Below are 17220 nucleotides of genomic sequence, written 5' to 3' on the forward strand. Positions count from 1 at the left end.
ATAGTAAACTACATTCAAAGACCACTTAATACTACAAGTCAGTGAGTGAAAGCAAAGTTTATTGGTTTCTGATTATTCACGTGAAAATGTTTATTGCGGTACTTTTACTTAAATTTACTACCAACAAATTTCGATTACTATTAAGAAATTTCATGATGTATGCTGGTGATATTAAATCGGATTCCATCCTTTAGCACTTATGAAAGTATGTTGAGTTTTGTTCTGTTTACTGAAGCATTTAGAGAAATTATAAACTTTTGAATAATACTCATTGCTGTATTACAAAAACTAATCAAGGTAGTGTATGGTGACATATTTAATAATAGATTTACTTTTGAACTTCGGTTTTTACCATGGCATGACAACGCCAATAGGAAACAAAACTAAATTGGTTTGAACTCTCATCAGTGAAAATCTGAGTGTTTCTGTCTTTGCTACAAAAGCTGGCAGCTTTTCCAACAAGTAGTTAAGAAGGCAAAATGTCATGTTGGCATTCATTGCAAAAGGGTTGGAGCTGAAAAATGGGAAGTTTTGTTGAAATTGTACAGGACATTGATGAGGCATTACGTGTAATTTTCTGTGTAATTTCAATCTGTTTACCTTAAAATTTAACATTTACAGGCAGTACAAAGATTCACTAGACTATTTCATGGGATGTGAAGATTGTCCTTCTAAAGAGATAGTTTGGGATTTTATTCCTTGAAGTTCGGAATAATAAGCAGTGGTGTTACTCAAACTTATAAGAATGCTTGACTGGGTATATGTTTGGAGTGTTTTCAGTAATGGGGAAATCTCTGACAAAGGGACCTAACTACAAGCTAAGGGGCTAGTCATTCCAAATTGAGGTATGTAGGAATTTCTTCTCACAGAATGGTGAATCTGGAATTCTCTGCCCAGCATGTGGTGGAAGCTGGGTCAATAAAAGTATTAAGTATGGTGATGAATAAAATAAGTAATCAAGAAACAGAGGGATATGGAAAAATGTTCCCATTTTCTTCTTGTGTACTTGTATTTATATGTTTTATAAGCTATCCAGATTTCTCTAATATTTGTGCTGGAAACCACAGCGGAATTGAATTATCTCTGTGGTATTTCTAATGGAGTACAATTATACATGACACACAAAATTACCCCTGTATTTTAATAAAACTCATGGTAATGTAAAGTTACAATTTTCATCAAAGCGTGAAGTGAGCTTTTAAATTTTTCACTAATAGTAATTGGTCACTTACCCAAGTTATTTTCTGATTTTAGGTAGAGGAGTCTGGGGAGCATGTAATATTGGGAACTGGAGAACTCTACCTGGACTGTGTAATGCATGACCTCAGGAAGATGTATTCTGAAATTGATATAAAGGTAATGCAAATTCACTGATTGTGACTTCATAGCTAATGTATATTTGAGTATTTGATGGCAGTTAGAACATTAGAATGTTTTTGACAAAAACAGGCCATTTGGCCCAACGAAGCATGCAAAATTCCTATTCACAAAGTGTGTTGAAATAACTAATAAGTTTAGATTTGAAAGTCTCTAAGGTACTATTCTCAACTACACAACTAGGTAGTTTGTTCCATGTGTCCACAACTCATTGTGTAAAGAAATGCTCCTTGATGTTTGTCTGAAATCTCCCATTAACCAGTCTCTACCAATGGTCCTGTGTCCTTGTTGATGGATTGATTTTGAAGTAGTAGCTGGTGTCCACTTTACTTAAACCTTTAACGATTTTGAACACTTATATCATGTCTCCTCTCATTCTACATCTACTTAGACTGAAAGATTTAATTCTTTCAATCTTTCTTCACAGCTGATACCCTGCAGACCTGGAATGAGTCTAGTTGCCCTTCTCTGAACTTTACAGTGCCTTCACATCCCTCACACAATTTGGAGACCAAAACTGTACATAGTATTCAAGTGTGGCCTCACAAGCGCATTATACAGCTTAAGGAGAATGTCTCTTCTCTTGAACTCCACTGAGTGCATTATATAGCCCAACATTCTATTAAACTTCCTAATCGCTTCTATGCATTGTCTAGATGTTCATAGTGGTGAGTTTACCCAAATCCTTCTTATACAGTGCACTTTCTAACTCAAGACCACCCCCCCCATTCTATATTTATATCTAACACTTTACTTTAAATTTTGTCTGCCATTTATCTGCCCAGTCTGGATTTTGTTTAGATCCAACATCTGGATTTTGCTTAGATCTAACTATATTGATTCTGCTGCCTGAATGTTATCAGCCCATCCCTAATTTTGTGTTATTGGCAAATTTTATTCGTTTATTTGTTATGTGCTCATCCAAATCATGTAAATTAAAAACAGTTGCGGCCCCAAAACTGATCCCCGCAGAACCCCACTTATACCATCTTATATGTGTGAAAATGATACTCCCACCATAACTCGTTTACTGTTTTTTGAGTCAATTCTGCACCCATTCGCACACCTTACACTGAGCCCTACCTCTTGTAATTTGATTATTAACCTCTCGTGGGGTACCTTGTCAAAAGCCTTCTGAAAGTTCAAGTAAATGATATCAACCGCTCTATTGCTATCATAAATTTTAGTTGCTTCTTCATGGAGCTCCAGCATACTAGTACGACACGATTATCCCCTTTCTGAATCCATGCTGGCTTTCTGCTAACATATCTGTTATCAGCTGCTTTTCCTTTTCATTTTTTATTATTGTTTTCATTATCCTACCTGCGATGCATGTTAAGCTTACTGGTCTATAGTTACCAGGGTCAGTGTGGTCATCTTTCTTATATACTGGGACAAAGTTAGCCCATTTCCAGTCGTTGAAGATTTCATCAGTCTTCAATGACTTTTGAAAAATATATTTTAGTGGTTATATATCAACAGTATCTGCATCTGCAGATTTTCTCTTGTTTGTGATGAGTTAAGGATATCTGCTATGCCCTTCTCTGCATAGTTTAAAACTCCACTATTATTCTTAATGCACTTAACTTCCTCCTTGACTTTTCTTTACTACTAAAAGTATTGAAAAAATCTCTTGGGGTCAATCTTGGCATTATCAACAATATATTTCTCAGCCTGTCTTTTCTCAATCTAAATTTCCCTCTTGACTGTAGCTCACATATTTTCATATGACCTACAATTTAACAGCATTACTATATTTTCTGTATTCCTTATATAGCTGTCTGTTCAGTAATTTTTATATATATCTATTCATCCATGTCGTTGAGCTATTGTTTTTATTGCTTCTTCCAAACTTGGGTATGAACATTTCCTGCAGTGCATGTATTATCAAACTCATTGTTCCTCAACTGACTCAACGTCAAGCAGCTCCTTCCAGCTTATCTTCTGAAGTCTTCACCACATTTGCACAAACTTTGCCTTTCTGAAATTCTGTTTAATGGCTTTAGTTGTACAGTGCACTTCAAGTAAAATTATTGTTCCTATCTACAAAATTCTTTTGCCTCCTAGGTGGCTGATCCTGTTGTAACATTCTGTGAAACTGTTGTGGAAACCTCATCTCTGAAATGTTTTGCAGAGACACCCAACAAAAAGTGAGTTTCTTGTATTTGTTGGAATCGCTTTGTCCATTTACAATACTTAGTAACTTTCATTACTTTTAAGGCAGAAAGTGAATCATTTTATTTTACCCACAAGTTGTTTCTGTTTTGGTCATTACTATGTTGTTAGATCAAATGAAAAGGATTAATAAACTTTTACAATCAATTTTCACTTTTTCCTCAAGTAGTGAATTGGCAACACTTAACTTCCACCTGATTGTTCCGCAGAAACTCTGATATCCCTGTTTGCTAAGTCTCTATTTAACTTGTCAAGTATAGACAATACAATTACAGCACGGAAGCAGGCCATTTCAGCCCTTCTAGTCCATGCCGAACGCTTACGCTCACCTAGTCCCACCGACCTGCACTCAGCCCATAACCATCCATTCCTTTCCTGTCCAAATACAGTTGGCCCTCCTTATCTGCGAATTCCACATCCGTGAATCGTGAAAACCCAGAAGTGCTCTTCCAGCTCCTGTTGTTCAAGCATGTACAGACCTTTTTTCTTGTCATTACTCCCTAACCAATGAAGTGTAACAACTATTTTACATAGCATTTACATTGTATTAGGTATTATAAGTAATTTAGAGATGATTTAAAGTATACGGGAGGATGTGCGTAGGTTATCGTGGATCGGGATCGAAAAAAATTGTAAGTTCTCTTACTAAGTAAGTCGGAACAGGTACATCCAGTATTATTTAACGTCAGTTAGTCAAATGTTTGCATTCATATATAGTATGTATTTTACCTTTCTGTGCATATAAAACACTTAAGAACATATGTTTCAGCGCCGGGCTCGGGAAGTTCTCGAGTTCGATCTAGTGAGAGATTGCTATGGAGTGCGCCGAGTTGATGTGGAGGATTAGAAACCCAAAACCCAATAAGTAAACCACTATGTTGCTTAGTAATAACTGTAGCTTTCATCGGGGCACAGCCTTTCTCACTTTATCCTTTAAAATTGTTCCGATCATTGACCGACGTAGCCTAACACTTTTCCAATGACCGATGATGTTTCGCCTCTTTCTGATTGCTTTATTATTTCCACTTTATTTTCAGTCGTTATTGTGATTATTTTCGTGAACAGAAACACTGCGGATTCAGATCTCTGCTGCTGGGTCCTAAGATCCACCGCATTGATACAGGTTGAATAAGGGACTTGAGCATCCGCGAATTTTGGTATCCACGAGGGGTCCCAGAACCAATCTCTTGTGGATAAGGAGGGTCGACTGTACCTATCTGATTTTTCTTTAAATGACAATATTGAACCTGCCTCTACCACTTATACTGGAAGCTCGTTCCACACATCTACCACTCTCTGAGTAAAGAAGTTCCCCCTTGTGTTACCCCTAAACTTCTGCCCCTTAACTCTCAACTCATGTCCTCTTGTTTGAATCTCCCCTTCTCTCAATGGAAAGAGCCTATCAACGTCAACTCTATCTTTTTTTTACAATATTTTTATTCAGAAGAAAAAAAAACAAGATTTACAGAGTACAACACATAGATACATCTCAACATAACTTGTGTACATTCATATATTGTAATAAAATTGATCAAAATGTTATAGCATAATACAAAGGTATACCACTCTGTAATCAAAATTTTTAAGATAGGTCATACATCATAAAATAAATTTTTTATATAAAAAAACTGTATCTCCCTCATAATTTTAAATACCTCTATCAAGTCCCCCCTCAACCTTCTACGCTCCAAAGAATAAAGACCTAACTTGTTCAATCTTTCCCTGTAATTTAGGTGCTGAAACCCAGGTAACATTCTAATAAATCTTATCTGTACTCTCTCTATTTTGTTGACATCTTTCCTATAATTCGGTGACCAGAACTGTACGCAATACTCCAAATTCGGCCTTACCAATGCCTTGTACAATTTTAACATTACATCCCAACTCCTATACTCAATGCTCTGATTTATAAAGGCCAGCATACCAAAAGCTTTCTTCACCACCCTATCCACATGAGATTCCACCGTCAGGGAACTATGCATCATTATTCCTAGATCACTCTGTTCTACTGCATTCCTCAATGCCCTACCATTTACCAGGTATGTCCTATTTTGATTATTCCTACCAAAATGTAGCACCTCACACTTATCAGCATTAAACTCCATCTGCCATCGTTCAGCCCACTCTTCTAACTGGCCTAAATCTCCCCGCAAACTTTGAAAACCTACTTCATTATCTACAACTCCACCTACCTTAGTATCATCTGCATACTTACTAATCCAATTTACCACCCCATCATCCAGATCATTCATGTATATGACAAACAACACTGGACCCAATACAGATCCCTGAGGCACACCACTAGTAACCGGCCTCCAACCTAACAAACAGTTATCCACCACTACTCTCTGGCATCTCCCATCCAGCCACTGTTGAATCCATTTTACTACTTCAATATTAACACCTAAAGATTGAACCTTCCTAACTAACCTTCCATGCAGAACCTTGTCAAAGGCCTTACTGAAGTCCATATAGACAACATCCACTGCTTTACCTTCATCCACTTTCCTCGTAACCTCTTCAAAAAATTCAATAAGATTTGTCAAACATGACCTTCCACGCACAAATCCATGTTGACTGTTCCTAATCAGACCCTGTCTATCCAGATAATCATAATTACAATAAAGCTTTATTTCGTGGATTTCAGATACTCTATAAGTCTACAGCTCAGTTTGTGAATTGCTTGATGCACTGACATTGCCTGTATTCATCTTTGAGCCTAGATTTCTGTAGAAGAGGTTTACCATTTACATTGCTTTAATTAAGTGTCTTTATAATTGCAAAAATACCCAACTGAATTAGGTCACATATAAGTTAGTGTGCAATTCCTACCAGGTGAGCATAAACCAACCATCAGAAGGTATTATTAATGGCACAGGAGCATGATCCTTTATAATTTGTAACCATATGTGTTTCATTCAACTATCTCACAGTAGCTTGAAAGTTTAGTCTGTGCTCCCAAATTGTGTAATGGAAACAATTGTAATCCTACCTGCCTTTTTTTTTCTTTGTTGCCTGTAAATAGGCAATGGAAGGACTACTGAGATACCTGATTACAGATAACAACACAGGCTATATTTCAGATCACAACAATGATTTAGCAGTAATGCCCTTAGTTTTTGACTTTCTATTATGTAGGTAATTATCTGGCATTGTTTAGCATAAATCTACTTTATCATCTTTTGAATTTCCAGAAAACAAGCAACTTTCTAAATAAATGCTGATAATTTCCAATTAATGGGTGGTGTTAGAAGTAGAAACTGAAGGAGATCTCATAACTTTAACAATTCTCAAGTATTATAATATCCTACCTTAAGAAAACCTTCTGAGTTTTTTCAGTCCTTCTGAGATATTATTCTCAGCATTTTGATACTGCTAGTGCTGAAAAGTAAATAGCAAAGAGACTTTGATTCAGGACATTTGCTTTGTACATTTAAGCTAACAACCTGAAGATGGCAATATATTCACAGAAAGCAGGAAAAGACTACAGAGAATAATAATTGTAAGTAAGTTTTTAAAAATGTGTGCAGTGTTAACAAACACTCTTGTTCCTATCGATGTTTTTTCTTTGGAAGGAATAAGATTACAATGATTGCAGAACCTTTGGAGAAAGGGTTGGCAGAAGACATAGAAAATGAAGTGGTCCAAATCACCTGGAACAGGTATGAAATGCATGCTGTTGCGTTTAAGAATGGGAGTGTAATGTCATTACTGATATCAAATTTTTGCATATCAAATCATAATTGTGCATCAAGACCTTTGACAGTGAATTAAATCTAGGCCAAGAAACATCATTCAGCATATTTTACTTTTTAAAATATCTTAACCACTCACTGATTTCTCCTATATTTTTGTACTTAGAAGGTTTTTTAAATGCTTTGGAGTATATCCAAGGAAAATAATTTTTTAAATTTGTATTTATAGTGCCTTCCTGAACAATGCCAATATCACAAGATTTTTATGATCGTTCTATTTCTAGTTCATTTCTTGTTCAATTAAGACCTTAGATTATAAGAGATAGGGGCAGAATTTGGCCCATCAAGTCTGCTCCATCATTTTCTCTCTCAATTCCATTCTCTTGCCTTCTCCCTGTAACCTTTCACGCCCTAACTGATCAAAACCCATCAACCTCCACCTTAAATGCACCCAATGACTTGGCCTCCTCAACCGCCTGTGGCACTGAATTTCACAGATCACCACCCTCTGGCTAAAGTATTTGCTCCTCATCTCCTTTCTAAATGGACATCTCTTTATTCTGAGGCTGTCATCCGGTCCTAGACTACCCCACTAGAGGAAATACCCTCTTCACATCCACTTTATCTAGGCCTTTCAACATTCGATAGGTTTCAATGAGATCCCCTCTCGTTCTTCTAAATTCCAGTGAGTACAGTCCCACAGCCATCAAGTGCTCCTCGTACAATGACCCTTTCATTCCTGAAGTCATTCTCGTGAACCTCGTCTGAACTCTCCAATGTCAGCGCATCCTTTCTCAAGTTAAGGGGCCCAAAACTGCTCTCAGTACTCAAGTGATGCCTTAATGGTGCCTTATAAAGCCTCAATATCCTTGCTTTTGTCTTCTAGTCCTCTTGAAATGAATGCTAACATTGCATTTGGCTTCCTCACCACTGACTCAATCTGCAGCTTAACCTGCGCAAGGACTCCCAAGTCCATTTGCACCTCAGATTTTTGTATTTTCTGCCTGTTTAGAAAATAGTCAACACTTTTGTTCCTTTTACCAAACTGCATGGTCATACATTTCCTGACGCTATTCCATCTGCCATTTTCCCAATCTCAGTCTTCTGCAGTCTCCCTGCTTCCTCAACCCTACCTGCCCCTCCACCTATTTTTGTATTGTCCACAAACTTTGCCTCAAAGCCAACAATTCCATCATTAAAATCATTGACATAATAACGTAAAAAGAAGCAGTACCAACTCTGACCCCTGCAGAACACCACTATTTACTGGCAGACAACCAGGAAAGGCTCTGTTTATTCCCACTCCTTCCCTCTTGTCAATCAGCCAATCCTCCATCAATGCTGGTATCTTTCCCTGTAATACTATGGGCTCGTAGCTTGTTAAGCAGCCTCATTTGCAGCACCTTGTCAAAGGCCTTCTGAAAATCCCAAGTACACAACATCTACCAATTCTCCTTTGTCTATCCTGCTTGTTATTTCTTAAAAGAATTCTAACAGATTTGTCAGGCAAGACTTTACCTTAAGAAAACCATGCTGACTTTGGCCTATTTTATCATGTGCCTCCAAGTACCCTGCAACCTCATCCTCAACAGTAGACTCCAGTATCTTCCTAACCACTGAGGTCAGGCTAACTGGTCTATAATTTCCTTTCTTCTGCCTCCCTCCCTTCTTGAAGAGTGGAGTGACATTTGCAATTTTCCAGTCCTCTGGTGGAACCATGCCAGAATGTAGGGATTCTTAAAAGATCATTGCCACAATCTCCCCAGCCACCTCTTTCAGAGCCCTGGGGTGTAGTCTATCTGGTCCAGATGACTCATCCATTTTCAGACCTTTCAGCTTACCAAGCACCTTCTGCCTAGTAAAAATATTTGCACTCACTTCTGCCCCTTCTTGACATACTGTTACTGTCTTCCTTGTCCCCTGTTACCTCTCCAGAGTCATTTTCCAGTGGTCCAATACCTACTCTCACCTCTCTTTTACTCTATACATCTGAAAACAAAACTTTTGGTATCATCTTTTATATTATTGACTAGCTTTCCTTCATATTTAATCTTTTCCTTCCTTATGGATTTTTTCAGTTGCCTTCTGTTGATTTTTAAAAGCTTCCCAATCCTCTTAACGTCCCACTAATTTTTGCTCTCTTATATGCCCTCTCTTTTGTTTTAATGTTATATTTGATTTCTCTTGTCAGCCACGGCTGTGTCATCCTACCTTTAGAATATTACTTATTCTTTGGGATGTATCTATCCTGTGCCTTCTGAATTGCCTCTAGAAATTCCAGCCATTGCTGTTCTGTCACTGTCCCTGCAAGTGTCCCCTACCAATCAAGTAATTCATCTGCAACTGATAAATTGCAGGGTGAAATCTATCATATTATGATCACTGATGGTTCCTATTCTTTAAGCTCCCTAGTCAAATCTGGTTCATTACACAATAACTAATCCAGAATAGCCTTTCCCCTAGTAGGCTCAACCATGGGATGTTCTAAAACACACCTCATTGGTTGTAACGTTCTCCTTCGCGTGTAACTGATAACGCCGAATTCAACGTCGAGATAAACCAGTCAATGAGACCAGATCACAGTAAGATTAACCATTTACTGTTCACTCTTCACATTAACATATGGTGAAAACTTGATAAAACAATACAAGATTGATACAGTATTTGTTCCTTCCTTAATATCACATTTCAAGTGTAAATACTTGCAAAGGTGACTATAACTACATTACACTAAGGTGCAGTATACAGGGAGAGTTTACCTGCTCCATTGACTACTTTAAATACACTTCCATGCAAACTATCCGCGACTCTTTAACTAACGAAAGCATAAACATTATCTACCGTCGTTACTTCTAACAGGATCGGCATTAACATCTTAGTTCAATATATCGATTATCTATTAACTTACAGCGTAGCTCTCACTGTGATTTCTCATGCCTGCAAAACAACTTCTGCTCAGGTGAGCCTCGTGGTAAGCCCCCACCCTCGCGCTAATTTCAAACCGGTATTTTCCCACAAGACGCGGCGAAACCGGATGTGACGTCATCGCATGCCGATATATTTTACATGCAATGAATATACTTTAAACACTTCTAATTCTAACTAGAAAATACTATTGAATGAATTACTAAGCGAAAATATTATAAACTAAATAACTGTCGTAAAGACAGCACACTCCCCGCTTGACCTTCGTAAGGTCACAATGAGCAGAGTACAAAACTTAGTCTCTTAATCAGTCATTGGGTAGAAGTAGAATAACTTCTGTAACTGGCCTTTGGTAAACTTTCACATCGCCTTGGTCGGTAGTCTTCAATTCGATCTTCCTGACATGTCCATCCCCGCTAGGGAATGTAGCAGTGATTCTGGCCGTTGGCCAGCTGTTGCGGGCGATTTGCTTGTCCCTGAGCAGGACTAAGTCTCCAACTTGAAGATTCCTGTGGGGTTCTGTCCACTTTTGTCTCTGTTGCAACAAAGGTAGATATTCCTGTCTCCAGCGGGACCAGAACTGATTTGCCAGAGCCTAGACTTGTCTCCATTGCTTTGTGTACAAATCCTTGTCTGAGAAGTCTCCTGGTGGAGGAGGTGCTCCTGCCTTCTGCGTAAGGAGCGTTGATGGCGAAAGTATAAAGGGGTTTTCTGGGTCAGAAGACACAGGTAGGAATGATTGTGCGTCTATAATGGCTGTGACCTCTGCCATTAGGGTGCACAGTACCTCGTGGGCCAATCGGGTGCGTTGCTGCATCTCAGGTTTCCTTTTCTGGGTTTTCCGTAAGGACGTGAACCGTTTGACTGCCTGCTCTTTGTTATCTGGTGAGCGCTGGCGTGGTTCTCTGAAAGGCAATGGGGCAACCCCATTATTTGCTTCATCTCTGAAGACCTTGGTGTCTTTGGTTTTTAAAGAAATGGTATCTTGAGCTGATTGTGCAAGTTTGTTTCCGTGCTCGGTTCGAACGAAAACTGACTGGCCCAGCGACTCGTCGCTTGCCTCGCGCTTGTTAACGCCTTGTTGTGCTTCCTTGATATACATGGAACTTGTGCAGGGTTGAAAAATCGAATGGCGGCCACTCTCTAGCACATTGGCCTTGAGTGTGTCGACCGTCGGTTTGTGTACGTCACCGAGACACACCTCTCCTATCACCACCCAGCCCAGATCCAGACGTTGCGCGAAGGGGGCGTCGAGTGGTCCATTGACCTGCTGCCTAACCTTGTGTACCTGGATAACATCTCTTCCTAATAGCAGGAGTATTTCCGCTTTCGGATCCAGTTCTGGGATGTGTTTGGCGATGTGGTGGAGATGCGGCTGGTGTAGCACCGCACTTGGTGTCGGGATCTCAGCGCGGTTATTCATGATTTCATTGCACTCTAAGAGCGGAGGGAGACAGATGACGACTTTACCATCCAGGGACTCGATCTGGATGCCTTCTGCCTTCCTTCCTTGGGTTTCCATGTTGCCTGAGCAAGTTTTGAGGTAGTATGGGAACCGCTCACTCTCAATGTTGAACAATTTAAAGAACTCTGGACTGACTAGTGAACGATTGCTCTGATCGTCCAGAATCACATAGGCTTTGATGGCCTTGTCTTTGGCTCCTTTAGGGTACACCTTAGTGAGGCAGATCTTGGAACAAGAACGGCTTGACCGAGCTTGACCGCAGACTTCTGTACAGTTTGAGCTGACAACTGTTGTCCTGGGGTGAGCCTCTCCCTCCCCGCCGTCCTGTTGTGGGGGAGAAGGAGCGCTGTCGGTTTGCGGTGACAAGCCGGGATGCATGGCCCCGACGTGATCTGTGCTATCACATTCCGGACACTTCACGGCGATCGTACACTCTCTGGCGAGGTGAGAGGTTGAGGAACAGCATCTAAAACATATTCTTTTCTCCTTGAGAAGAGCCGTCCCCTCTTCAAGGGGTTTTTCCCTAAACATTCTGCATGCTTTCAGGGGGTGAGGTTTGTTATGCAATGGACAATACTCGCCAGGGTCGTTGTTAGTTGTAAGGGCTTCAGTCTTGAGCACTGACACGGGTTTATCAATGTTGAAAACATTCGAAGAGGATCTACCTGGACCCACGAGGCTAGGGTCGTTTCGCCTCTTCGCCTCCTTGCGCACAAACTCAGTGAGGTGCTCAAAGGGAGGAAATCGACCACCGTGGTCTTCCTTGTACTCTGAGGCAACAGTCAGCCACTTGTCCTGCAGCCCAAATGGAAGTTTGTCCACGATTGGTCTAATCCCGGATGGAGTATCTAGGTATACTAGACCAGCTGAATAGCCATCTTCTTTGGCGCCTTGGATCTCCATGAGTAAATCTCCGAATTCTCTTAACTTAAAGTGATCTTTGGCTGACACCTTAGGAAAGTTTTCCAGACGTCGATATACCGCCGCTTCAATAATGTCGGGAGCCCCATATCTCTCCCAAAGTCTCTCCCACGCTTCGCTTAAGGCTAGCTCGGGTTTGTTGATGTACACTGAACGCATGCGTCTCACCTGGTCGCGTGATTCTTTCCCCAGCCATTTCGCCATAAGGTCCAACCTTTGGGTTGCACTGAGCTGGACCCCGTCGATCACGTTGGTGAATGTGGAGTGCCATGCACGGTAATTTTCAGGTTTATCGTCAAACTGGTACAGTCCCGAAGTGACGAGATCCCGTCGTGCTAAATACTGCAGCGTGGGATCGGCTGTAAGCGGCATGCGGGCTGGAGAAGTACGTTGGCGCCTATATGACTGAGGACGCACGTTTCTCATGGAATTTGCCATCCTGGATTCGACCTCCGCGTCTCTTCGCATCGAACTTTGTAACTTTGGTGTCAAAGAATATCGGTTGTCAGCTCTTTCATTCTTGACTTCATCACGGAGCCGCGAGGGTAAATTTTCTTCCTCGTAGCTGGGGAAGTTATCGAATAGGTATGGAGAGGGGAGACGAGCCTGCCAGTCTGTTTGATATTGTACATAGTCGCTTGTGCGTTCCAGTCTGGTCCTTTCTAAAGTAGATCTTGCTTCGGTCAGATCACGTGACCCTTCAGCTTCTTCTATGTACTCTGCTTCCGCCATGGCAGCTTCTCCTTCTCTTTCTAGCTGCAGCACTTGCAACTCTGTCGATATTTTTGCCATTTCCAACTGGGTTTCGGCTTCTCTGGCGGCCTTTTCGGCTTCTCTGGCGGCCCTTTCTTTCTGGATTTCGGCTTCTCTGGCAGCCTCTTCTCTTTGTCTGGCGGCCTCTTCTCTTTGTCTGGCGGCCTCTTCTCTTTGTCTGGCGGCCTCTTCTTTTTGTCTGGCGGCCCTTTCTTTCTGGATTTCGGCTTCTCTGGCGGCCTCTTCTCTTTGTCTGGCGGCCCTTTCTTTCTGGATTTCGGCTTCTCTGGCAGCCTCTTCTCTTTGTCTGGCGGCCCTTTCTTTCTGGATTTCGGCTTCTCTGGTGGCCTGTTTCATTTTCAAAACTGCTTCTTGTTTGGCGTAACGCAGTCGCATCTTGGCAGCTTCTGCCTTGGCTCTTGCCTGTGTGGACTTACTTGATGTCGTTCTACTGCCCTTGTCGCTGGGCGCCATCGACTTGATCCCGGATCGAGCTGACATTGCAGCACTTGGAACACCTGATAACGCCTGGGTGGGCTTACTTGATGTCGGTTTACTGCCCTTGTCGCTGGGCGGCGTCGACTTGATGCTGGATTGAGCTGACATTGCAGCACTTGAAACACCTGATAATGCCACTTTTTCACTGTAACGTTCTCCTTCGCGTGTAACTGATAACGCCGAATTCAACGTCGAGTTAAACCAGTCAATGAGACCAGATCACAGTAAGATTAACCATTTACTGTTCACTCTTCACATTAACATATGGTGAAAACTTGATAAAACAATACAAGATTGATACAGTATTTGTTCCTTCCTTAATATCACATTTCAAGTGTAAATACTTGCAAAGGTGACTATAACTACATTACACTAAGGTGCAGTATACAGGGAGAGTTTACCTGCTCCATTGACTACTTTAAATACACTTCCATGCAAACTATCCGCGACTCTTTAACTAACGAAAGCATAAACATTATCTACCGTCGTTACTTCTAACAGGATCGGCATTAACATCTTAGTTCAATATATCGATTATCTATTAACTTACAGCGTTGCTCTCACTGTGATTTCTCATGCCTGCAAAACAACTTCTGCTCAGGTGAGCCTCGTGGTAAGCCCCCACCCTCGCGCTAATTTCAAACCGGTATTTTCCCACAAGACGCGGCGAAACCGGATGTGACGTCATCGCATGCCGATATATTTTACATGCAATGAATATACTTTAAACACTTCTAATTCTAACTAGAAAATACTATTGAATGAATTACTAAGCGAAAATATTATAAACTAAATAACTGTCGTAAAGACAGCACATTGGTATTCTACAACTTCTCTCTTGGGATCCAGCACCAACCTGATTTTCCCAGTCTACATCTTCTGATTTTATGTCACCTCTTTCTAAAGATTTTTTCTTTTTTTTTTTACCAACAGAGACACACCATGAACCAGTCCTTCCAATACAATTTGTAAGCTTCCAACTATGATGTTCTTTCAGCCACAATTCAGTGATGCCCAAACCGTTGTACCTGCCCATCTCTAATTGTGCTACAAGATCATCTACCTTATTCTGTATGCTGTGTGCATTCAAATATACCGCCTTTAGTCCTGTATTTGTCACCCTTCTCAATTTTGTCCCCATGTTACAGTGCAACTTAACCCATTGATTACAATTTTGCCGTATCGTCTGCTGCCTTTGACAGTCTCACTACACACTGCATCTGTTTGTCTACCAACTACCCCATCCTCAGCCCTATCACTCTGTTTCCTATCCCCCTGCCAAATTAGTTTAAACCCTCCCCAACAGCTCTAGCAAACTTGCCAGCAAGGATATTGCCCCCCCCACCCCCATGTTTGGGTATAACCTGTACCTTTTGTACAAGGTCATAGCTTCCCAGAAGAGATCCCAGAGATCCAGAAATCTGAAGCCCTGCCCCCTGCAGCAGTTGATCAGCCATACATTCATCTGCCAAATCATCCCATTGTTACCCTCACAGGCACAGCAATCCAGAGATAAAGGCCCCTTTCTTAACTACCTTTACTCGCCAATTTGGAGCTCTTGGTTTTCATTTATCCTCACTATTTTATCCCCTTGGACTTTTAGATAGTATTGTTCCAATTAGCTTTGGTTTTCTAATGTGCTATCTTTTACTGCTGAAATAATTAGTGGATAAAACTGGCTGGTCCTACCAACATCGACACCGGATACTCCAAAGGCATTTTTGGCTCATTGATCCATCAGTAACATTTGGGGTATTTTACCAAATCTTGCCAAATAATGCCAAATCACAGCATTAGGTCAAACATTCACAAGGAAACATTCTGCTGATAGCATCTTTTGTGGTTCCTCATTCAATGTGAGCTCTTTGGTTGAATAATTGGGAAGATTCCTAAGAAACCAGAAATTGCTGATTGAGGAACTTCAGTATCCATTATTAAATGCCAAAAACCATGTTGTATAAATGCCTAAATTGCTGGTTGCTAGGTCTGTAGCGGTTAATGAGCAGCCTAATCCAGGGAATAGCCTAATCTTTTCGGTCACTTGTTTATCTGTTAGAAGTGTCTGTACGTGACAGAATTGGTTGGGTTGGCCACCACTTCTCCTTGTGCAATTAAGTACTTTCTTCATGCTGAGGGATCCTGCATTGTATTGGTGTGGTGAGTGACAACTCCACTCTGCTAAATGAGAGATTCATAATAGAATAGATTCATAATAGGCTTATTGAGAAAGTAAGGAGGCATGGGATCCAAGGGGACATTGCTTTGTGGATCTGGTACTGGCTTGCCTGCAGAAGGCAAAGAGTGGTTGTAGACAGGTCATATTCTGCATGGAGGTCGGTCACCAGTGGGGGTGCCTCAGGGATCTGTTCTGGAACCCTTACTCTTCATGATTTTTATAAATGACCTGGATGAGGAAGTGGATGGATGGGTTAGTAAGTTTGCTAATGACACAAAGGTTGGAGGTGTTGTGGATAGTGTAGAGGGCTGTCAGAGGTTACAGCGGGACATCAACAGGAGGCAAAACTGTGCTGAGAAGTGGCAGATGGAGTTCAACCCAGATAAGTGTGAGGTGGTTCATTTTGGTAGGTCAATTAATGGTAAGGCTCTTGGCAGTATGGAGGATCAGAGGGATCTTGGGGTCCGAGTCCATTGGAGGCTCAAAGCAGCTGTGCAGGTTGACTCTGTGGTTAAGAAGGCATATGGTACATTGGCCTTCATCAATTGTGGAATTGAATTTAGGAGTCAAGAGGTAATGTTGCAGCTATGTAGGACCCTGGTCAGACCCCACTTGGAGTACTGTGCTCAGTTCTGGTCGCTTCACTAAAGGAAGGATGTGGAAACCATAGAAAGGGTACAGAGGAGATTTACAAGAATCCTTCCTGGATTGGGGAGTATGCCTTATGAGAATAGGTTGAGTGAACTCGGCCTTTCCTCTTGGAGCAAAGGAGGATGAGAGGTGACCTGATACAGGTGTATAAGATGATGAGAGGCATTGCTCATGTGGATAGTCAGAGGCTTTTTCCCAGGGCTGAAATGGTTGTTACAAGAGGACACAGGTTAAAGATGCAGGGGAGTAGGTACAGAGGAGATGTCAGGGATAAGTTTTTTACTCAGAGAGTGGTGAGTGCGTGGAATGGACTGCCGGCAACGGTGGTGGAGGCAGATACGATAGGGTCTTTTAAGAGGCTTTTAGATAGTACATGGAGCTTAGTAAAATGGAGGGCGATTGGTAAGCCTAGTAATTTCTAAGGTAGGGACATGTTCAGCACAACTGTGTGGGCCGAAGGGCCTGTATTGTGCTGCAGGTTTTCTATGTTCTAGAATCATAAGTACATCGTAGTTTGCTTTCAATTTATATGTCACTGAAAGCGGTGGAAACCTGTGGAAAGCGGCCAGTGAGTGAGTGGGCCA

The 17220-nt window shown here is 41.2% G+C and overlaps 1 protein-coding gene across 4 annotated transcripts in view; it reads left to right on the forward strand.

Annotated features, from left to right (window-relative positions):
- The window catches only part of eftud2 (elongation factor Tu GTP binding domain containing 2), a 111924-nt gene that overhangs the window by 51508 nt on the left and 43196 nt on the right, over positions 1 to 17220 (forward strand). For all 4 annotated transcript variants that reach the window (XM_059956649.1, XM_059956648.1, XM_059956650.1 and 1 more), the window contains exons 19-21: positions 1255 to 1356; positions 3445 to 3527; positions 7128 to 7214. In XM_059956649.1, coding sequence (XP_059812632.1) covers positions 1255 to 1356; positions 3445 to 3527; positions 7128 to 7214 — 272 coding nt within the window. The remainder of the gene's footprint in view (positions 1 to 1254; positions 1357 to 3444; positions 3528 to 7127; positions 7215 to 17220) is intronic.

This window comes from Hypanus sabinus, chromosome X1 (assembly GCF_030144855.1).
Source record: "Hypanus sabinus isolate sHypSab1 chromosome X1, sHypSab1.hap1, whole genome shotgun sequence".
NCBI lineage: Eukaryota > Metazoa > Chordata > Chondrichthyes > Myliobatiformes > Dasyatidae > Hypanus > Hypanus sabinus.